At 37.7% G+C, this 25,465-nt stretch overlaps 1 protein-coding gene across 2 annotated transcripts; it reads right to left on the bottom strand.

The window, feature by feature from the left end:
• Window positions 1-16: 16 nt before the first annotated feature.
• Window positions 17-8,630, bottom strand: Smp_034190.1 (putative dead box ATP-dependent RNA helicase; the record flags this gene model as incomplete). 2 transcript variants are annotated; one of them, XM_018795484.1, is made up of 6 exons in its annotated part: window positions 17-314; window positions 2,693-2,947; window positions 7,400-7,622; window positions 8,058-8,320; window positions 8,355-8,427; window positions 8,463-8,630. In XM_018795484.1, the coding sequence occupies 6 exons, from the start codon at window positions 8,599-8,601 to the stop codon at window positions 62-64; spliced, it is 1,206 nt and encodes a 401-aa protein (XP_018649794.1). In that variant the 3' UTR covers window positions 17-61. The 2 variants fall into 2 exon arrangements, with proteins under 2 accessions (XP_018649794.1, XP_018649793.1); XM_018795485.1 differs by having other exon boundaries at window positions 17-538; window positions 8,463-8,601.
• Between the last annotated feature and the right edge of the window lie 16,835 nt (window positions 8,631-25,465).

Raw genomic sequence — 25,465 nt, 5'->3', positions numbered from 1 at the left:
TCAAAAGTTGACTACATACAAAATAGAAATATTTATTAAAGTACGAAAAGAATGCCAAGAATTATACAAGGTCTGAAACGTTCATTGGCATTTCATCGATTTGTGTAGAGTAGTACTGTTCAATATCCCGTAAGATTTTGATATCATCCGTCTTTACAAAGTTAATCGCCACACCTTTACGTCCAAAACGGCCCGATCGACCTATACGATGTATGTAAAGTTCACGATTGTTAGGTAAATCGTAGTTTATGACTAGAGATACTTGTTGGACATCAATACCTCGTGCCCACAAGTCTGTTGTTATAAGTACGCGGCTGAAATGCAAACGTAATCAACAAATAAATTACTAAAAGTCAATTTCACTGATTGTATTTTTATACTTTTAAATAAAACAAGTATTTAAAACAGTTAGTCTGTCTCATAATTTAGAATAATACAAATGAAAAGACGAAGCTTGTCACAACTATGTGATATATTAGCGCAATACATTTCGAACAAACTGATTATACATATATTAGTTTGTATATGGAAAATAAAACTGGAAGAGAAAACAAAAATAAGGAAAATGATGCAAATCATATTATATTGGGTAATAAATCAATGTCATTAGGCTATATTCGAAATGTATTGGATTAATATATTTCATAGTTCTGATACACTTCATCTCATTGAATGATTATACAAATACGAAAAATTGAGCTCAGTCACGATGTGGATAGACACGAACTAAATAAAAATGTGATCATAAGATGGTTTTTATTTAGAGGAAGATAAAGAATACTTGCAGATTTTGAGCCGCTTCAACTAGTGAGTTATAATATTATAAGTACTTGAATCACGATGTGATGTGTCCATTCTTGGTTTGATTAAACTCTAACACTGGGTATCCAGAAAGTGGAGCGGCGTAACAAGACCTAAGTATTCCTCAAAAGTCTAACCTAATGCAGACTCATAACCTCATTATCTGATCAGAATTGTTCAATGTTTTCACTAAGTACCTGGTGTTTTGGCATTTGAAAACGATTAACAGACGCTATCCTAGGCAGTTTATTCCGACAATAGACATCCAGATTATTCTGAATTAAGTGGGATGGAAAACATCAAACTGCCGCAACTCCCTGGTATAGATGCAGTTAACGCACAAATGCATAGCCTCTCCATACATGGGCTCCAGTATCCTGAGGGAGCAAATGACGTATGAACCTATCGTTGGTCACCGGCTACCATGGGACTACATCTCCTCACGATGCTCCACTGTCTTGTGGATCAGACCTTTAGGTCAAAGGCTCGGGGTGTGGCCCCCTAAGAAAACCACCTGCTTCGGTTTGGGCACCTGGGCAGTATCACAGCCCTCACACAAATCTCATTTGATTTGTGCGGCGCATATGTATCTGGTGCTTCCTTGTACCAATATTTATGTTTAAATAAAATAAAATAAATAATAAACCATACTTAAAGCATATGTTGTTGTCGGCCAATCCTCAGGTAAAACCAAACTTTTTTCGGCTACAAAACGCTAATCAAATGCTCAGATATCCTTTATTAAAGCATCCAGACTTCAAATTCTGCCAACGACCTAGCCTATCACGACTATGTAGTGTACGGTGAGTAAATCAGGTCGGTTTTGGACTGTTAGAGGCATGAAGTCGCTGATATTAATGCACCATTAGTGAAGGTGAGCAGAAGTAGCAGCTATGGAGACGTTTGGTCTACATTAGTTGTCGTTAGCTTTTATATATATTGAAATGTTTTACAATTATAGTGAGTAATGATTGCTTACATCCAAACACAATACCAGTTACCTACTTTTATAATTAGTATCATAAAACGATTTTAACTACTTGGCAAACTATTTCTACACTAACTTAAAAGTGAAAATATTCGTATTATGCATGAAATACAATTTCCATATTAAGTAGGATGTTAAAGTTACCAAAGTCCTTCAATAAAAACAGTATGAAGTCTAATAATATCAGCAAAATAAATCGACTACGTAGATTTGTACCACACTCTATGAACTTCAGCAAAACAGACGACTTGAAAACATTCACCCATTAAAGGCGAAATCATCGACGGTATAACTAAGTTTGAGTGGACTCCACAAGGTACATTTTGATGTGGCATGACTAAAGTATACGCACTCCAGAGATAAGAGATGAGATAATAGATATCTCTTTATAAAGACTAGTGGATTTAGTGTTGACTGTAGTCTTAAGTTCAGAAAGAAACCAACTAATAACTTATGAATTTATATCAAGTATGAGTGTTTGGAACTTGTCTAGACACTATCTACATTGATTGAGTACGCTGACTGGAAGATTATATGCCCTTGAGTGAAAAGAATGCATAAAATCACGAAACCTATGACGTGTAACAAACCATAGGTTTTCTCCTGGTCATAGTTAGATGACTTACACATGCCTGGAGGATATATATGTATATAAGGCGACGATAATGAATTAGGCTAAACTAAACATTCAGAAAATAGTTTGGAAAGACAGGATGGGAAGGTATACATGGAGGAATGCTGGAAGGCAGAATGAATACATTAGTGCCATTGTAAGCGATGTGGTAAAGCTCGTAACTTCACCAAACTACATCCTAATATAAGTTTATGATGGGAATTTCAAAGTGTTTAGTTTAAAAATGTAAAAAATAAATACACTGAACAACCAGGATACTTTGAACATACCTATCCCCAGCTCGGAAATCTTTCATAATTTCTTCTCGCTCTTTCTGAACCATGTCACCATGCATAGAAGCCACAGTGAAGTTGTTTTTGAGCATTTTCTCCGTCAACCATGCGACTTTACGTTTAGTATTGCAGAAAATAACAGATTGAGTGACAGTGAGTGTATCGTATAAATCACAAAGAGTGTCGAATTTCCATTCTTCTCGTTCTACTGCGACAAAGAATTGCTTTATACCTTCCAAAGTTAATTCATCACTGTAAAATATCAGAAACAAAAGAGTTAGAACAACCATAATTCTGAAAAGAAAACAAACTTATATCAAGGTGTTTACACATGTCGTGCGATGTTTCAAAACAGTGATGCACTTTGGTGACACACGTTGGAAATCACGGTACATAATCTTACTAATTAAGCATATATTTCATATGAGTGAAACATCGATATCTGTTAAGCAAGGAGTAACAGTAAGTCTTTTTATCGAAACTGGTTTGTTTACAATGGTTAAAGTCGTAATATTTTATTATGAGCTAAATACTACTTATGTGAGTTATGTTTGCCAGTGACATGTACTTCGTCTTAATAGGTACAAAAAGTAGTATCTTACCCACTATTGTGGGCATGTAAGTGTCTGCATCGTTCCTGTTAATTACAGTGGATGAATTTTATAATACAGTAAAAAAACGAACCGAATACCTAGGTATGTTGGGATCATTCAAGAAATATATAATCGATCAAGAAATATGACTGAGATTCCAGTGTACCAAGCCTCACCATGTAACTGTGAAAGGTATTAGTTGCCTTTACATACTTGAAAAAGAAGTATGGCAGCTTAGCCAAAAAACAGACTAATCATTAATTACATATGCGAGTAGCCGTTTCAAGTGTAATCTCATTACTTATTCCATACTGTTCGCTTTTAAGTAAATAAATAACGTCGACAGAGGAAACAGAACAGCACTTATAGAGTAAGATGAATTTATTCTACCTTGCTAGCTTATCATCAATTACATACAATCGCAGTATAGAATTGAACAAAAAATACAGATTTTACGAGTCCAACGTTGTGGAGGCTCAATAGGAGACCGTCACTTATTTTGCCGCACATGTTTGGACTCAGATCATGCTCTAGTTCAAGCACCCATTTGTATGCGTCTTACTGGATGTAGAAAACCCGCAGCAAGAAAACCCCTTAATAATGAAAAAGTTAAGAATGTATTTCAGGAAGTTAGAGAAAAAGTCAACCGTGAAAGCGATGTCCATCTCGATGTAGCTTGGAATGATATCCAGAAAGTCAAGGAAACAGCATTAATATCTACTAGTAACTTAAATCAAAAGGTCAAGAAAAATCAGTGTATTTCAGTGACGTCTATTAAACTGTTGGATACTAGTAAACTCATCCTGTCAGGCTCTAAACACAATGAGAAGTGGAAGCAGCGATTGGCAACAGTAGATAAGCAACCAGACATCAACGAAACGGTTGTTAGAAACTCGGCTGTTAGTGAAACTATCTCGGAAAAAGATGGGGTTATTATTCACTCTCAATCAAGGAGATTGGATGAACGGGTAGTTTACCCTGAGGAACAGTTCAGCTAGCCTTCAGCCAAACTTCAATCACCCACAATCTCCAAACAACCTGAATAGTAAACTATTATGTGCCCTCCAACTTTTAGTAAGGTTAGAAACATAAGTAATTTAAAGTGAGGGAGACCAGCTGAGCCCGATGGACGAAATCCTGAAATCTTCGTGGATGGTGCTCCAGTTTTAGCAGTGAAATTGGCCAGGATCTTAGCTAAAATCTGGGGGCTAGATGTAATCCCATCTGACTAGTCCTAATCGCTGATCGTTCCAGTTTATAAATAAGAACAAAATGCCTCTTTTGACAATCACAGAGGAATCAGTTCAAACACAATAATGTCAAACATATTAGTTTCGCTCCGTCCTACTTTATGGGTGTGAAACACGGCAGTTAAGAACAGAAGATATTCATAGGTTACTGGCATACGGTCATAAGTGTTTACGAAGCATCGCTAATGTATTTTGGGACCACAAAGTAAGTAGTGCCTGGATTATAAATGGCGTACTAGTTAGTGATGTTGAATCGATTAAGGAGGTAGTAAATCATCAATTGAGGTGGCTGGAGCATATGAGCACTGCTTACCTCTCTAGGCGAAGTTGTGTGGTGTAGTAGGCTATGAGAAAGCTAGGGGTATCCAAAATGAAACATGGCATCAGTCCATAAAGTCAGTGACAACTGGACTTAGCCATAGTAATAGGTATAGACCACCCTGTTGGGGTCCGCATGATTATTGTAACCAATCGTCAGAGACTTTGTATGATATGGCTCAAAATCACTTGCAACGGCGCAGGTGCATCAATTCTTTGTCTTCCCCCGAATTCTTAAGTCTTCATAGCTTTCGTTTTCGTCCCATTAATTCATATTTCCTCAAATCGGTATCTTTGATGCCTAATCTTTCCTACCACCACTGATACTGTTACTCCTTTTACTATTTTGGGATTTTGCCTGACAATTCCATCTCTTTGTGCTAATGGGGTATGATAACTTGAACCGATGTACATACGTACCAGGTTCTACGTTGTGACTAACTGACTAACTCTTAGACAAGTGGGACTCAAAATCCCGAATGGTCAGTTATGACTAACGTACACAAATTTGTGATGCAAAGTTTCCTTACCACATAAGCATCAGAGGAAATCAACGACATGAACATAAAAGCAGTCGAGATAACCGTAGAAGCAATAATAGTGAGAAGGACTGAACGATGAAGATATGATTTGAGAAGACAGAATAAGGTATTTCCGAAAAAAAATTGTGCAAGATTTAGGAGACGATCGGTAGTTAGTGAATCAGCGCGATTGTGGCAGATTCTGAACCATTTCACCCAACACTTAAGCATTAATAGTGGTTATCGTGCGAACTTCAGTTAGGTAATCTGCATCTATTACCAAAGCTTGACCCAGTAGTTAATGACTTGATTAATCCACCCTCAGAATTCTTTGAAACTACGCCTACACCATCTAACATCTCCAGTCGAGGTAGACAGTGGATAGCCATGAGTTACACATTTTCGAGCCACCTTACTTGAACTTTCAATACCCCATCATATTTTAGAAACGTGCCTAACTTTAGTATTGTTAACTCGGTCGCATTACGGTACAGGAATGCTTCAGAGACAAGTACGAAAATACACCTGGATCCTACATATATCTACCTTCACAGATCAGATTTTACAATCAAAGAGTAGTACAGAGTAGACTACTACATAGTATACGTTTTTTGGTTATTACGCAGACTTCTCATGATGCAAGTTAGCAAAAGCTAGTCGATTAACCTGAATCCGTGATGTTTTACCCACCAGCCTGGTGTGTGACGAAATTTCAGCACGGATACAGATGGCTTGTCTAGCTTTCGCCAACTTGCGTCGTTTATGGAGTAGGCGAGATATCCGTCTAGCAAACAAAGGAAGGGTTTACTGCACAGCAGTTCGTTCCGTCCTACTTTATGGTAGTGAACCATGGCCGATAAGAGTAGAGGATATTCATAGGCTACTAGTATTCGATCATAGGTGTCTTCGAAGCATTGATCGTATATCCTGGGACCACCGGGTAAGTAATACAGTTGTTAGAAAACGTGTACTAGAAGAGGATGGCAAATCGATTGATGAAGTAGTGAAACTTCATCAGTTGAGATGGTTGGGACACGTGCTACGTATGCCCAACCACCGACTGCCCCGATGTGTGGTGTTTTATGGTGTAGGAGTAGGTTGAAAGAAAGATAGGGGTGGCCAGACCAAAACGTGGTACAAATCCAAGAAGTTACTGACAAGTGGACTGAGCCATGTTGGTAGGTGTAGACTACCTGGTTGGGATTCGCGAGATGATAGCAATCGATCGTTAGAGACCTTGAATGACATGACTCAAAATCGTTTTCAATGACGAAGATGCATCCACTCTTTGTGTTCTGCAAAATTCTAATCTTCTGAATTCTTCATGTCTCTATCTTTTTTCTCTTTCCCAATTTATTTCATTGGATTATACTCCTCGAATAACATCTTCAAACCCTAATCTTTCACATAATACTTATACTCTTACTACTTCTACCATTATGGGATCTGAATGGACAACTGCATCTTTTTGCTAATGTGGTATGGCAACTCGAACTGATGTACGTACGTACGAAGTTCTACGTTGTGACTGACTGACCCGCCAGAGCTGATAAAACTCTTAAGATAAGTGAAGTATTCAACGCACTCAACTCCTACACTCCCTAGAATCAATCTCAGCCGTCATATAGACCAGTTTGAAGCAAAACAACCTTGTTTATGGATCAGTATTAGATTACTAAGTAAAATATTTTCCCTTCAATATCTCCACTATACTGAATTGAATCTTTATTGCAACTGAAAATATAATGCTAATAAAACTGCTACACTTTCTTTTCACAGGTCGGACTCCATATTTACGCAGCCTGGGTAGTATCAAGGATCCCAAGACTTTATATTTACTGTATTCGTCCACGAAAATTCATCGAGAATAAGTAGTTAGTGTAAGAGCAATTTGCAAGAAAGCTTGTGGGTTATGGAGCAGAGGATCGACCGCATAATAACTTGATTTAACGTGGACCTTTTGACCAAACAAGTGTCAAACATCCACTTGATCTTACGAGAAAAATAATGAAGCTGACTTACCGTTTTACCAGAATCCGAACAGGATTGGTCATGAACTTCGAAGTCATTTCGAGAATCTCATGAGGCATTGTGGCTGATAGAAGAACTACTTGTGTACCAGGGGGTAAGTACCGGTAAACATCGTAAATTTGCTCTTTGAACCCTTTATCCAGCATTTCATCGGCTTCATCCAGAACAAACAACTTAACAGCTCTTGTTCGTAGACTGCGACGGCGTATCATATCTGCACAAAACAAAAATATACATTAAATTCACAATCTACTACAAATATTCATAACGATGAGATAAAGACGAACTATTAATATTCAATAAAGTTTGTATTATCAAATCGAAATGGTTAGTTACTACTATTAAGAAAGAATTTAACGGTATTAACAAATATGTAATGCAACTAGCCATCCCAAAAACAATGTGATAACTGACGAACTAATTAGTGATAAACAATTTCCATGTGTTATCCTGTTTATGACACACTTAAATCTAGTTTTCCTTCTTGTATGCCATTATGACATTGCCCTCGCCAACTACATGATACCGGCTGCTTATGAGTCAGTATTTGAAATGTTTACCGTCGTTTAAATCATTAGTACTAGTGAAAAACATATGGCACTACTAAACGTATGTGTATTTGTGGACAAATATTTCCAATGTTACTCACCGAATACACGACCAGGAGTTCCAGATATGACATGCTGTCCGTAGTCTAGTTTCCTAATATCTTCTCCAATGTTTGTTCCACCATAACAAGCGTGACACTGAACATTCATGTAGTCACCAAGGGCGAGGATGACCTTCTGTATTTGCGAAGCTAGTTCACGGGTTGGAGACAAAACCAAAGCTTGAGTTTCTCTTAGCTGGGTATCCAACATTTGTAGAATAGATATACCTAATGTTGCGGTTTTGCCAGTACCAGACTGAGCTCTAAAAAAAATAAAATTATTAATAAAGTACTTACTGTGCTATAACATCTCGACCCTTCACTATTTGTTTGATAGCTCTTTGCTGAATAGCTGAAGGCCGCTCAAATCCTATGAGATAAACTAAAGAAGTTAGGGGTTATTACCGTAAGCGTATATCCCACGCAGCAGATCGTCTCGGAGACACATTGAGTCGAAAGATGGGATTACTTCGATATTTTCAGATGTCTCAAACTCCACATTCTTTAAATCCTCTAAATTATTCCGTTTTGACACACTCTCCATAATTTAGGCAGCAGAGAACTGAAAACATAAGGATGGTTAGTGTTTACAACGAGGGCATTAAAGCAAAAGACATTCTACTGCTACGAATTATTTATTTGTACATTATCTAAAACATTAGTACTTCCACGGATCTTCACCAGCTGGAACTTTTCTTTTGCCATAAAGTGCTGATTTACCCTTCATTTCTTCACGCACAGAAATACGCTTGGAAAGTGCACGGAAACCAAACATACCAGCTACTATTCCAGTCACAAACAACGCCATTCGAAAACTACTGGACGACACCTGAACTTTCATTTGCGAGTTCCAATCCCTGGATAAGATGTTATGTAATAACATATAAACCAACTTTATAACTTTTGCAAGCTTGATAATCCCAGTAAATTATATAAGCAGTAAAAACGGGTGCAAATACAGATATCAGATTTCTTCGAGCTGTCTTTAAAACTGAGGAAACTTTCATTTACAAAGAAAAATTACGAAGAACAATGTGTGTGCAATAGACACAAGTCCAACGTTCAGTCAAGGCCAAATCTAAGCAAATGGCGCCGATCTAATGTCCAATATATTGCAATAGCCAATCTTTTATTGGAGAGCTATCAAATACCAGTCTGATTTTAAGGACTGGACGCATCTCCGCTCCACTCGAACATTAAAGAACCTCTTTACCTCTGAAGCCAGATAAACATAGTTACACCTTAAAGTAAGTAAATACTGTAACAATGCATGTCTCCTTGAGACTTGATGAACATCGGGTTACCCACAACAACACTAAACTACCTAGCTTCCGTATCTTACATCCCACATCCCGCACCCCCAACACTAAATGTTTTCACTTCTTCAACATCGCGTACTTTATTCCATAAGGGATACCCCAATGAGTTTTCGCTTGGATGATACAACAGGCTGGTGAACTATCTATGATTTTGCAATCACTCAACTTGAAAACTATCTGGCAACGTTGTTCGATGAGATTGTTTGTAATCCAAGTTCATTCAGTTAAATAGCCTGAAACATTTCCCTGTCAATCAACCATTTTTGACCTACACTTCACTATTCTAACAGTGGATTTATCATGGCTTGACAATCACGTAATCTGATTAGAAAATTGGTGAAACTATTACTGCAAAATCGGCCGACAAATCGACAGTTAATTGTGTTATTTCGGTTGCTCATTTCGTACACAGCTTGAAACTGTGTCAGTCTCATCGGTGTTCTAGCGATACAATCATTCACACAAATCATCATTGTAAGCAGTTAAGCAAGTAATGTGCCTACAAGGTCACCAATGTCCAACGAACATTAAAACTGACAAAGGTTCATACCATTGTCATAAATATGAGTTGGAGATGGTACACTCCTTGGTCACAACTTACGCTCTCTTTGATAATAGCATACACAGCACTCACTGTAACTCACTTTGTTAAGATTATTTTATCTGAAAACGTACAAAATCATGTCTATTGGGTCTGCGAAATACAAGGTTTAATGAATTCGATAACTTATAACCCCACTGTTTCAAAAAAGTCCATCTCTACCTTGTTCCTAACTTCCTACTTACAACCAACTTGTATGCACCACCAACTGATCAGTATGAATGTAAATAATTCGTTTACTGTACAGAAGGAAATCGACTCTAGTTTATTTCTTTGACATATACACTCATGTTCGGCAAATTAATCTCAGCTTTCTGTCCGAAATTTAAATATTTATCAGTGTGATCGCGTACGAAGTGAATTTTGATACGAATTCGCATTTATTAGTAATATTACAAAGTCATACCACGGTAAAGAAATAACTAGGAAATATCCCCGTAACTTTGCAAATGGTATAAAGCTTAAAAAACTAGCCTGTACGGTAGTTGGAATTTTTTCCACGTGGTTATACTTCTGTTCCTTCACTTAGGTTATGAACGCAAATGCAATTATAAATCAACACATACTATCAGCACACCGGCATAAACATCATCTACTTTGCCGACTGAATCAACTATAGTGATAGTATCAACATTTTTACACTACTGATTGTTTCTACATTTGGTTACTAACGTTCTAAGCACCAAGTACTTGTGCTGTTCACACATTAAGCTGCTAACCACCGGCTACTTTCATACATTTTGATGTTTTTAAAATGCACTAATACTAAAACATTCTGCATTATTATAATTTCAATTTATTTAACCCTCAAATGACATGCACGTAAATTCTCGTTTTGGGAGTATTGAAAATGAAACCAAACATTTTGAAATTATCACACATGATTGGCGATAGTTTGCTGCCGCTAACGTTTCGCTTTATATTTCACTTTGTTGACACCCGGAGGATTCTAATTATGCTCTTAGTAACCGTCTGAGTGCAATAATCTCACTCGGTATTGTATCGAAATGAAGTCATGTTGATCCTGGTAGGAGAGTAGCGTAGTGGCGTTGTTCCTGAAGACGATCCTTGAAGCCAAATAAACGATGACTAAGGTTCACATTCAACACCATAGAGAAGGTCAGAAATGGCGAACACGGGAACTGTCGATCAATATATTATGACTTGACTATTCACATGTGGTCATTGTTATATAACCCAATACAACCCAATTGTATTGAAGTCTTTCATCCATGCTTTACGATTATAAAGAAATAATTGGTCTAGTGGTGCCAATGCGATTTTAGGACATCACAGCTTGTGATTACATCACCCTCATTACATTCTTTTTACACAAGTTACTAGGTTGTTATGATATTCAGAAGTACTTGGTCGATTATAAGGACTAGGAATCACTAAGCTAACGCAATTTAAGCCAAATAGAACTAGGTGGGCACCAACGAACGTATTATATTTACAACCGTAAATCAGGTAGACATCGATTGCAAAATAATCATTAGTTCATACAAACACCACAATCACATAGCTCTTTATGCGTTTCATTTTCCAATTTCGCTTCTTAACCACATAACAGAAACAAAACAATTAGATAACTAAACCCATCAAGCTTACGTCCAACATTTGTGCTGTCAAGTCTCGTTACAATACTTGTATATGATACGTAAAGACAATATAAAAATGTATGCTATAGGTGTGCATGACTTCACATTGAGTTTTAATTTGGGACACTCCTGTTAGTTAACTCATTAAGTGGTAATATTATTTTTTTTAGATCCTCGTTTACATTCTTGCAAATAAATGCCTTTTATCATGGATAGTTTTTAAAGTGAAGTCCACTAGGTAGAATCGTTTTAACACTGAAGGAAATAGAAACAAGCGTAGAAAACATTTTGTCTAAGAGTAGATAAATTTGAATTTAATTAACCAAGATTCAGGTGAGGAGCAGGTCATTGTGTGTAAATGCAGACCAGAAGTAGGCAAGCAGTTGTAAATCTGAGCGAGGAGTCGACACAATGAATTCGTCGTTACTTCAGAAATATTCCAATGTCGACAGCGAGGAGGAAAGTCGTAATATTTCCCTATGGTAGGCTTAAGTGGCCCTAAATCTGACTCTAGCTGGACTGTTTCTAACTGCTATTGAGATATACATGTAAGCTATCCTCGTATGTAATTATTGACTTATCCACGTTAGTGAATAACGGAACTAATTAACCCAAACACGAGAATGGATTTTTGAATATGTATATTTTGTACATTTATTGATCTAGACAGACAATCAGGGGAACGAGGCAAAGAGAAAGCAAAACAAAACGACCTGCAGTGAAAAAGGCGTATGAATCAAGTCGACTTAATCAAGGGGTAATCACTAATTCCAGTCAGAACAAAAGCAAGCTACATACATTTGATCAGTGAAATAAGCAGTCAACACATATATGACTATATAAAAACAGTCAGAATAAATAAACCAGTAAATGGCAAAGTCAGAATGTGGTTTAGGAGGAATTAATAGATTGGCTTGCCTAGAAGTTAGATTAAGCTATGTGGGCTTGACACAGCACATGACGTTACATTGTCCCTCAGCAGGCGACAAAGTAACCTTTTTCGAGAAATTCTCTCTTATTTTTATCTATTTCAAAAAATCTACCCTTTATTTTACCAGTATTTGTCTCCATCTCTCCTTGTTTTGTCTGGTCCAAAGAGAAACTTCGTAGCATTAATGAAGCATCGGAACATCCACTTCCAACATTACTCACAAAAAGTTTGCACAAAAGGCCATGAATAATGGAATTTTTTGGGCGACATTACCACTTCATCATGCCCTGGATGTATCACGTGTAGTGCAGTCAGTTATGACTGAAGAAAAATCCTAACATAGCAGGAGTTACACCCTCAATTAATTCTGTGACAGAGATAACTCTAAAGTATCCACAATTAAGTGACCGAATAAATGAAAACATAACCGTAGTTACTGGCCACGATACACTCAGGTAACAATATAGAATTTATTCCCACTCATTTTGCTGATTTAGTGTTTTCTACTCTTATGTGGTCGTATCGCTATTGTATACCCATGTTGAAAAGACTGATCACCCTGTACTAATGACGTTAACAGCAGTGTTAGAAACATACCAATATTTCTAATATTTTGTTGAAGGTACTAACGAGGAATGAATGCATGGTACTGCTAGGAATTTGTTGTGGACGATTTTTACATGTATTCTTATTTGTACACTACTAGTAACTGTGACTATGTATTTTAAATCCTTTTTGGTGAAGCTTCTATTGATTCTATTGACTACCACTGTAAGATTAACTTGTAGTGACCGGCCAGTCTCGATAAGAACACGATTGGAATAACAGAAATAATTATTGTTGTTGTAACCAATTGTACCAGAGATTGTTTTACTATATTTGTTTAACTGTATCAGACTCACTTCTTGTTTCGCTATCCGCCTTGTTCGGTTCGAACTTTTCTTACGCTCTGCCCATTTCGCCTGTACTCTTTGGCACGTCTCGGTATTCTATCGATACCACGAGATCGCCAATAAATATACTTGATCTGGATTAATAAAGCCTTCTGATTTACGAGTTATCAAAGGAACCAAGTCGTTTTTGTGCGCGTAGTCGAATAGTAGTGGTGATCATAGTCCGTCCTCGACTTGACACCCACTACATCTGGTGAGCCGTATTCGGAACAAGCACTACAAATTATTCTTAACTTACTCTCAATTTATTGGTTACGGTCTCTCACACTCACAGCCACTTTCTGGCTTGATCTTGTAAAATTGTCATTTTGTATTTTATAGTATGATATGAGGGTGGAGTTACTGACCAGCAAGCTTTGATGGTGAGGGTGATGACTTCAATCCACCCGTGCTTGTGGGGCAGAACATTTCGTTTGTATCAGGTTCTTTATGGATGAGAACAAGTTAATCAATCTGTGATATTGAGGTTGTTCTTCTACACTGACCATTTAGACTCATGTTTCTAATTTTTATGCTGGATTAACTATTCTACTAAGACAACCTATAACATGCTAACTCGGACATTTACATGAAAACTGTGGCAGGCATCGGATGACGAAAAAAAAACAACGGGCTGTAAAGGATATGGTTGTTATTTTACTTAACACTCTACTCTCTATATGCACTCTCTGTTCTAATAAACAGTCTTCCTCATTTCAACCTTGGCTTCCCTTCCTTCATTCGAACATACCTGACCTTGATAAATATCTCAACTCATTGTTCCTTATTTCTGCGTTCTCTCGTTCGGGGCCCTTGATCACATTTCACTCTGGCAGCGTTAGCTAGCATGAATTTAATCTAATAAGTTATCATACCTCCGTCTGTTCCTCTACTAAATGTTAAACATCGGTTATCGTTTATCTCCAAATGCCTTGCTGCTCCTCGGTTTCTTTTTTTCTTTTTTCTCTTCAAATTCTTGCTCCAAGGGTGAAGCTATGTAACTTCTGACATCTGGAACAAGCTCGACGCACGCGCTTTCCCGAGGCCATAGTTTGCACCAGACGCTCCGCAAGTCTACTTTATAACAACTATAAACTTAAGAAGCTGCATTACATAAATACTTAGCACGACCAAAATCCTAATACAATTTTTGTTGAGATTGGATCTGGTATGTAACGAGGACGCGATGCCCCTCTGGAAAATATTTTGAATAAAAGACAGTATATGTGAACGAATGAACTGGTATCAACTTTTATAGATTATATTTACTAAACAACCCTGCTTGGGATGCATACTGTGAACCAGTATATGTTTTAACTTGTAGATCATGCCTGTAAAAATGGAGTGTACCTACCCTTACAGAAATGCATTATCACTATTATTACTCTGGTTTACATGTATATAAACTAAATATGTCTGAAACATTAAATTCACAGGGTGGGTGGTGATATTGTTGTTCCGAACTCATACAGGAAGAGTCAGACGAGAAGGACCAATAAGGACTCCAGTCTACTCATACCGGTCAACTCGTCATTATTTTGAAACAGTGTTTAGGTTGTATATGTCATGTTCTGGTTGGCGATTTAGTCACATGATATAAATAACAGCGAAATTCATAAGAGTGTAGTGGATGTCAAGTCGAGGACGGACTATGATCACCACTACTATTCGACTACGCGCCCAGAAACGAATTGGTTCCTTTGATAACTCGTAAATCAGAAGGCTTTATTAATCCAGATCAAGTATATTTATTGGCGATCTCGTGGTATCGATAGAATACCGAGACGTGCCAAAGAGTACAGGCAAAATGAGCAGTGCGTGAGCAAGTTCGAACCGAACAAGGCGGAGAGCGAAACAAGAAGTGAAACTGATACAGTTAAACAAATATAGTAAAACAATCTCTGGTACAATTGGTTACAACAACAATAATTATTTCTGTTATTCCAATCGTGTTCTTATCGAGACTGGCCGGTTACTACAGGAGCCCCTCGCTAGAAAGGGTTTACACTTTCGATACGTAACGGTTTCGTACTGTGTTGATTGTTTGGATTAGCATGCTACACCAGAGTGGTTTGTATCCGGAATCTGAAGGTTGCGTACGTAGAGGTCCGGACCAGAAACGCTGCAGACGTAGGACGAAACCAGATTGAGCCAAGGAACCAGATGCGACCAGGATAACCATGTTCGGGACCAAATGTATACCATACGTATTTGGAGCCAGAGAGGTCGACTGAGTGCGTTGACTAGAGCGTGGGTGATCAGGCCAGCTTTCGCCAAAGTTGACTGAAGTCGACGATACCGTAACAGCGATGGTCGGAGGCGTAGGCTCGGAGTAAACAAAAAAATGAGAGAAAAACAGAAAAGTGTAGCATTCGTGTAGTATAGGGGTAAGGTCCTATACTGTATCCGCAGTTGGTTATGAGGTTAGTCGCGAAAGCGTACGGGTAAGCGTACTCGGCGACCGGAACGTGAGACGGTAGTCTCGTTCGAACCTCGTGAGCCTGCAATCTCATCCGCAGTGAAGGGCGGTGTGGTCTGCTGGTCTGGACGTGAGGCGAAAGTCTCGTCCGTAGACGAGGCAGATGACACGTGCTGTTGACTGGGACGTGAGAATGAGGTCTCAGGTGCATCTAGCGTGGGATCCGAAGTAGATGTAGCGATCCCGCTAGAAGCTTTGATGGGTCTAGCATTGGGTCCCGATTTATCAGGTAGGGCACTGTCATCGACGTGTGCTGGCATGAGACGATCAATGCTGACTACTTCGACGCGGCCATGTCGATCAACCTTGAAGGTCTTTTCGTGACGGGAAATCACGTGAAAAGGGTCTTCGTAAGGCTGTTTGTTCAGATTGACCGTAAGTTGTCGTGTACCATAGTTAGGAATGACTGAGTCATCCGCAGCGCGTAGTCGAAGCATCGTAGCTTGAGACTTACTGTTACTGATAGGTACGACAGAAACTTGGGCACCTGTATCCACTAGGTACCTAGCGTTAGTGCGATAATCGTGCACGTAAAATAAGCGGTCAAACTGAGGTGAAGGGCCGGTGAATACGGCCGTATTTACTCACCGGCTCGGGAAGTTCCCGCCTTGTATGAGCAGGGAGCTCGACAATGACGGGCACCGGCCCCGAAGGCACGGTGGAACCAGTACCAACTCGGACTCGCTTCCGAAACCGCCTTCTGGCGTGGCTTGGAAGATGCCCGCTTGGGGCGAGTCGTTACGGCTTTTCGAGATTGTGACCTGGGTCGGGGGACGTAGGGGGCTGGCACATTTGAGCGGTCTCGGAAACTGAGACGAGTATAGATACATCTGTTCCTATCCCCATGAGCCGAAGGTCGTCTAGCATCGAAATCCATGTTTGAACGAGAAGTAGAGGCGACAATATAGTTGTCTTTGGCGCTAGCTCGTGCTAGAATTCTGTCTGCTATGAGGGCCACCTTGTTGAGTGGGGTGTCCTCAAGCACAGCCGTAAGAGTTGGTTGGATACTCGCTGGTAAGGTTTCGAGCCACAGCTCTTTGACTATCTCGGAGTCAGCTGTTGTGTTTCCTGCAAGCGATTGCAGGCGCGTGAGGTGGTGGCTTGGCTTAGCATCACCCATAGGGTGACGTGCTAATAGAGTCCTCAATCGTTCCTCTCATAATGGGAGGAAATGTCGAAGGATGGCATCCTTAAGACGGTCGTAAACGTTCGGAACGTTCAGATTGAGGACAACCTCACGAACAGCGGTCAAGTGATCCCCGGGAAATGATTCCAAAGCATAGGCGTACTTTTGCCTTTGGTTGATTATGCGGCGGATCTCAAATTGAGATTCCAGTGCCGCGAACCAGACTTCTGGATCATGAGGGATGAAAGGAACCGGTCGAAAATTAATAGCCTGTACCTCGGAGTCTATAATATTTATACTATTCTTATCGTTATCCACCATAGTAAGTTGCCAAGATATTATATATTGAAAATATCAATACGAATATATGCAACAGAAGTGGATAGATAAACAGACTCACCGAATTGATCTGGGTTGGAAAAATGGCCAAGTTTGAACTGTGCTCGATGAATTGCGTTACCAGTTTTGGTTCACCAGATATTGTGCGTGTTCCAAATAGGGTTCACCAGTTTGTTGTGCGTGTTCCAAATGCGGCTCACCAGATGTAGTGGGTGTCAAGTCGAGGACGGACTATGATCACCACTACAATTCGTTTACGCGCCCAGAAACGAATTGGTTCCTTTGATAGCTCGTAAATCAGAAGGCTTTATTAATCCAGATCAAGTATATTTATTGGCGATCTCGTGGTATCGATAGAATACCGAGACGTGCCAAAGAGTACAGGCAAAATGAGCAGTGCGTGAGCAAGTTCGAACCAAACAAGGCGGATAGCGAAACAAGAAGTGAGTCTGATACAGTTAAACAAATATAGTAAAACAATCTCTGGTACAATTGGTTACAACAACCAATAATTATTTCTGTTATTCCAATCGTGTTCTTATCGAGACTGGCCGGTCACTACAAGAGTATTACTTGGGTCCTTTGAGACATATGTGTCTCTTACAGTTTCAGACCTTATCGATCACAACGATGAGATGCGAGTATCGGTAAGGCTATTTATTTTAAAAACTGAAAACACTGCTCTTTGCTCATATGTATCAGGTAATCTGATAAATCGTCTGGTGCAGTTAAATATGGAATTCGAGAGAGTAACGTCCAGAACTAATAACACTCCAAATAATTATTCCGTACAGACGAAGGGTTGATAGATATGTAATGCTGTGCTTCGTCAACCGTTCACCTTGATAACCGTTATAATAACAATCATAACGGTGCGTAAAATCAGAAGGCAAAGAGAAGCGGCAACTACAGTTTATTGTCGAATGATACAGACCAGAAATTTACAAACACATGAGCAAATATCAACAAGCAGCGAGCAGCAAGCAATTACATAGGCAAATTATAGTCAAATTCAATAAGGGCACGGCAAAACAAAACAAAAGCTGAAAATAGGATTTGCGTGCATACATATATGGGGAGGAGGATGATTCATCGAATGATACTTAAGCAATCAACATTTTGGCTAGAGTGTCATGTGCTCTAGTGGTCATAACAGTACAAAAAGTACGCAAATTGTTTTTATCCAAATGACGATGTCTGCTAAGTAACTTAATAAAAAGGCTTAATCAAAACTAGCCATAATCGAAACTGATTTTAGAATGGTTGCCATAATTACACACAGACTGAGCCGAATAATCAGAAACGTAATAACTCAGTGACCAAACGGTAGTGACTAGCTTTTAACCAAACTAATACAGTCAACAAGTACCTATAAATGAATATTATTGTATTCTGTTTGTTCTTAAAATGGTCAGTCCATTCTCAAGTTATTCGAAAGTTGAAAGACCGAACGTTTTAATAACAATACATGTTTTTAACGAACTTTTAGTTTCTAGGCATGAGAGATGGGACAAACTAAGATAATTGTGGGCGTTTTGAAAGGTTTAATAAAGAGACGTCCATGGTGTATTACAAACATTTTGACCACGGTCTTTATGATCATAGAATGAAATTCATCTTCATTTTGAAAGTAACTACATAACAGCTTAATATATTTACTTGGTTATCGTCTATTTACTTGAGAGTTTCACATGGAATGAAAAACGGCTTTGAAAGTTTTAGGAAAAAGAAAGTATCTTTGGTGTTTGAATGAACCAAGGAATAGATTTTCAATATTAATTTGGCGAATGAAGAAACTAACATCAGTGAAAACAGATAAACCTAGTTCTTATTGATATTGATGCAACTATGATAAAAATTGAACATTTTAAAGAGACGATGAGTATTTCAATAAATATGATGGATTGATATCATAATGGAAATGAATGTATAATACTCCAACTAAATGTGATGATTCAATAAAATGATGTTGAATAACTGTAGGTTTCCTATTTAGAATAATGGTATCAAAAAAATGTTTGTGCTCTGAATATTTGATCAATATCCTAAATAAATTCAAATTATCAGAACAATTATATGACCTGTCTTTATCTACTAAATGTTTAACACATTTTGTTTTAATTAATTCGTTATAGTAAGTTTGTAATAATGAGTATCGTCTTCTATTTGATGTTGGAAAGTTATACAGTCAAAATGCAAAACTGAATGATTCCTCTGTATTGATGACTGTCTTGATTTTGAATTCCAAATACAGTACATTCGTTTGTGCTCATCTAATACTTCTTGATTGATTTGCGTTATTGCTGTGATTACAAGTTTATACTATAATTTAAATTCTCCTAAATATCACATTGGCATCGCGATGGAGCATGTGATGGAACGGTTGGATATACATCCAGATTTGAATGCTTTCCGGGGATTACATGGAGAGGTTCGAAATCCGGGCTATGACCAATGAAGACGTTGAGGATGTTAATATTGTGGCTCATTTCCTTACGTTGTTCGGAAAAGAAGCAAACAGCTTAGTAAAGACTTTGGCATTTTCAGTCAAACCGATTTAACTCCCTTATGCAACTCTCGAGCAGCTACTGATGGAGCTACGTAAAGTATACAAATTTCGAGAAAAATCCAATGAAATGACTCGCCAGAACATCAGGAATTCCACTACTTTACTATGTCGTCGCAGTCTAATATGTATTCAAGGTTATTCAGATAACAATTCATTGGGTTGTGGAACAGTTCACGAAGATGAGCACAAGTTGGGTAAATGCTTGTTCTGTGGCAAGTTCTACCTATGTAATTCATGTGTATTTTGTAATTTTAAATGCGTTAAATGTGGTAAAACTGGATACATTCAGTCAGTTTGTAATACTATGGTTCATTTTGCTGAAACTAATGATGAAATTTGTGGTTGTGATCCTACTAAGTTGGATGTTTCTAATGATCACCTATCTTTATCCAAGATTTCCAGAAGCGGTATAGAGTCACATAGCAGTTCAGAGTCGGATGAAACCCAAAATCATTGTGAGACAAAAGTTTCTAATCAAACAACTTCTTATCGAAGCGTGAGACATTAGAAGACAATGCGAATTGGGATGTAAAATTGGTCATAACACTGCCACGTAAGGACCCAACATTACTTCTTGGGGGAGGATAGTGTTGGGAAGTCTATGATGCAAATTCTAAATATCAGTGGTTTCCTCACACAACCGACATGATGACTGTATGCAATTCCAGGAATCAGGTGAGTTTGTTCCGATGTAAGTTGTTAATTCAAATACTGATGAGTATATTCTAGGTAATACAGAGTCTACATCTATTACACAATTGGGCAGACACGTGATGAACCTAAAGAGAAGAGGTAAGACTGATCACAGAAATTTGGATACTCATTAAAGCTGTGACGGATGTGGTGTTTGAATGAACCGATGATTCCCCTGTATTGATGACTGTTTCGATTTCGAATTCCAAATACAGTACATTCGTTCGTGCTCAGCTAATACTTCTTGATTGATTTGCGTTATTGCTGGGATTACAAGTTTATACTATAATTCAAATTCTCTTAAATATCTCAGTTACACATATTACAATCACTGTTTGCACATCAAACGTACCCAGAATTATCATATCATTGAATGGTTGTAGCCACAGTTGCATAAATTATTTTTTATCCAAAAACATGTCCTCATTCATGAATCGTTCAGATAGACACATACTCTGATACCCAAAATGAAATTGTCCAACATTTCTTGTTTACAAAATATCATATTGTAGAGGTAAATAGATCCTCAAAAGAAATAGTTCTGCAATTTCTCAACGTTGATGCTGACATCACTAGCTTTACTGTACACACCTAGCTGAAGGTTCTGGTCACGCATCCACATCAGATCGCGAGTGGGGACGTCCTATTACGCATCACTTGCAACAGTCAACCAGTTCAAATCAGACGCTTCCCGATATATCGAAAGCCTTTCAAATATATCCTCGAACAACTTCATCTCTGACTTCTGTTTGACTGGGTAGACATACTTCGATTATAAAGGTTTTACTTGTAAAGGCTTTGTCGAACAAACATCCTTAATATTATAGAAAGCGACCTAGTGACAGTAACTGTTTATTAAAAGTGATAAGGTGCACTGCTGAGTTACTTTTAAATTGTGAATACTCAAAATGTCCAGTGAGGGCGCTAATGAATTTACATTCTACTAAATACGAATGAAAGGGATATCTTCGTGCTTGGACACGGGATAGTATACATATTGATTTGCGCCATAAGGTAATCTAATATTTTAATACTCCTGCTGCTAGTCAGTCAACAATAGGTAGAAAGCGCATGATTTATTGTATTCATAGTGTATTAAATTACAATATGTATGGACAGCATTTAACAGAATAGTATCTTGGATCTTTCATAAAAGAAGCTTGATATGGCAAAAAACTAGTTTTTAATCTAAACGACCTGAAGGATTTTGTTGTGATAGTGACAGAAAAGCTGTTGTAACATAACAGGTTGCACTTGAATTATATCGTTACAGGTGTGCTTAAAAGTAGAGACAAGCAAACTAGTTGACTGGGATATCCTAATTGCCATGGTCTATTGGAGAAGAGTATAGGTGAAGTCCATTCAGTAATGATACTTCCTGACTTATCAGGGGAAACAAGCATCTTAAGAACTAGTTTGGGGATTAGTTTTTATGAAAGACAGAGTTGAAGACAAGGGAATCTTAGCAAGAGACGTTAGTAAATTGTCTTCTCACAGCTGCAAACTGTATATGATGACGACGTCCCAAGGACAACTGTGTCAGCCCTAGGGAACACAAAATTTCAGACACGGATGTAAGTTTCAAGGTCTATTTATTTGCTTGAGCTCGACTACTTGTCATAAAGATTCTTCAGTATATTGCTATACAGAGTTTACTCGTGAAAGAAGCCTGTCTTCTTTTAGTCAGTAATGTTGCAAGATATCTGAATTACTTAACTCACAATGAACTATTGTTGTTCATATTACATTGTTTTAAATGAATGTGATATTCTTGTTTTGCCGAAGCTTCGACCTAGGTTCCTTCATAATTTCGGTCTAATTCTTGCAGTTGCCTCTTGGTTAATTGGATACGAAGAGATTTTCAGATTGAAGGTTTGTGGTGAACTTATTCCTATATGTGAGGATGAGAATAAAATCTGTTCGATTTTTCATTGTTATTAATGCTGAGGAGTCCCACAATAGGACGACATGACCGTCCAGTGCTTCCAGGTTTTCCATGATGGTCTAGCTTCAATTGACTCATAATCAGAACTATTAAAATTCCTGTTTGTTTGAGGAATTCATTTGACGTTTGGGCCCAAATGTCTGAGGGTCGTCAATCTGGTAAGTGATCTTACCTCAGTTATTCCAGAATCTGGGATTTCGAATATAAAAAAGCACTCCAGCTGCCTGGATAAACATGCGCTTGAAATGTAATTTTCCGAAACAAACTGGGATTTCTACTCCTGCATTGTCTTGACGTAAAAAGGGCATATACAAAGTTGAGTAGGATTTATATTTCACTCATTGTTCACTTGGATTCATTTAAATGCAATAGAAGCTGCCTATATATATATATATATATATATATATATATATATATAACACAGCCATTGAAAAAGGTTTCAGGTATCTTACTCGAAATGCTCTGAAAATTAGTATTGGATGAACTTGACTTAAATGATGCGAGTAAAAATTGATAATTTTCAGAGAACGTTGTTGATCTTTCAACACTGGTTTTTCATCGTACGTTTGTCAGCCTACAAGTGCACTACATTTGATTAGGACTGGTCAGTGTTAGCACTAACCAGTATACGTTGTTGTCTACCTGAAATTACAATGTGGAACTGGCGTATTCATAAATTATGATTCGTTTCACATCACGAGGCATGCGGTAACTTGGAATCCTGAAGGGAAACAGAAAACAGGAAGGCTAAAGAGCACACTACATCTGGAATTGGAAGCAAACATCAGAAGAATGAATTGCAATGGGAAAGAACTGGAAAGGATTTCTTAGGATAGAGTTCGATGGAGAATGTTGGTGGGCAGCCTGTGCTCCACGATGATTAACAGGTGTAAGTAAGTATCAAGATTTCTTGATAGTAATTAGGAACAAGAATAATACAAAGTGTAGGGTAGACTTGATTGGTTACGTATCTTTCGACATAATAATCACTTTAGCGGTTGGTCAAATTCACAACAATAAAATCCAGGATTTTTCTTTCCTTAGTAAATTAAACGACAAGATGATTAACAATAATATACATTTCATTTTCATTACAAACCTTTTTTCATTATGTTAATATGTAAATGAGCTAAATGTAACTGAAAGTCACATAAATTTAACAATAAATCAAATAAGTTATAAGAAAACGTTACTTGCATAGAACTATAAACACATGGATGCATTGAAAGTCTTATAAAGTCGGATAGAAATGATGTTGTGAATTATCTCAATGAATAGAAGAAATGAATTTCATAGTATCCAACAGTCTTAACTAAATCCACTTAGTATTGTTTGTTTGAATCTTCTCGTTGATGCTTAGGACTGCAACTGGTCAGTCTCTTATTGGCCATACGTGCATACTGTGTGTATTGCCTCGATATAGCCTTAATTCACAAGTATTATAAGCAAAGATGGATAGTGACTAGCAGTGGAATCCAGGACGCGCGTTTCGTTCTATTTGGGACTCGACAGCTGGATGTACCTGTGTCTCCGAGTTGATGTTCACTCTGGGACTCGGACTCTATGGCGTTTGAAGCTAAAAGGTACTAGGGTTCGAGTCTCAGAGTGAAAATCAACTCTGAGATGCAGGTACATCCAGCTGACGAGTCCCAAATAAAACGAAACGCTCGTTCTGGATTCCACTGCTAGTCACTACCCATCTTTGCTTTTCATGTTTAGAAAAGTTTTAAAAGAGTGTTTGATTAAGTGATCATACTCAACCATGAAGTACGTTTTTTTCCTGCACTAGTCAGATAGTTTAATGAGTATGTGTGTATATCAATTTTATATTTTGATAAAATGATTTCATATGTATGTATATTTACAACATGGGTTTGGTCATACGGTATAAAGGTGTTATGGCTGGTTGATATTTAGATTGAACCAAATTTAAGGACTCAATCTTACATAATCCTCTCGTTAGTCAACTATACACATCAAAAAGAATATAACCTTAAAAGTAATTATTGTTTTCTAATTCGTTTATAAAATAGCATTACTCAGCTCAATAAATCGTATGAATATAATAGAGGTGAAGACAGGGCAGTTTTGTAGATTCACCATCTACATTGTTGTATCCTGAAGAGAATTGTAAATGGTAAATTTTGAGGACTATTTATGGACCAATGTAATACGTATATTTCCTATTGTATAATTGCTAAGTAACTAAACTATTTACATTCGTGTCCCTCTTATTATAAGCTTTATTTTGACCCATAGACTATTATTATACGATTTATCATTTTTGAGTTATCCCCAGTCCATTGATTACTGTTCCCCCTATTCACAGCCACATTTGGCCAAATCTTGTACAAATGTTATTTTCTATTTTATGGTACGATGTGGTCTGTTTGTTTGGTATATAAACCCAGTATGTTTGAGAGTCTGTTATTGATGTTCTGGACTTAACTGGCTGGGCTAGGCAGATAGCAGAACTGATAAGTACTCAAGACTGCTCATATGGTTTTTGTGTATTATTGGATCAGATCGATAAAATCACTGCTCTCCAATTGGCGGTCTTATAACTTCATATATTTAACAGGGCACTCACTCAATTGATACAACAAAAACAAACTTTAAAATAACCGTGAACAATTTTCAATGATCGATAGTATTTAACGAATGTATTAATATCGACACAACAACTATTATCTCCTTTTCTTATAAATATATAGATTCTACAAAATATATTTACACAAAAAGAGGAATAAACAGGGGAGATTGAAGATGTATTCAACAGTTATACATTCGATTCAAAACGTTACGGACGACACAAGTTTTCTTTTGTAATAAAAAAATGATGGGATATACATACATATAAGAAGAAACTTGGT

Source organism: Schistosoma mansoni, chromosome 2 (assembly GCF_000237925.1).
Source record: "Schistosoma mansoni strain Puerto Rico chromosome 2, complete genome".
Taxonomy (NCBI): Eukaryota; Metazoa; Platyhelminthes; class Trematoda; order Strigeidida; family Schistosomatidae; genus Schistosoma; species Schistosoma mansoni.
This window is presented reverse-complemented; position numbering and strand designations above follow the sequence as displayed.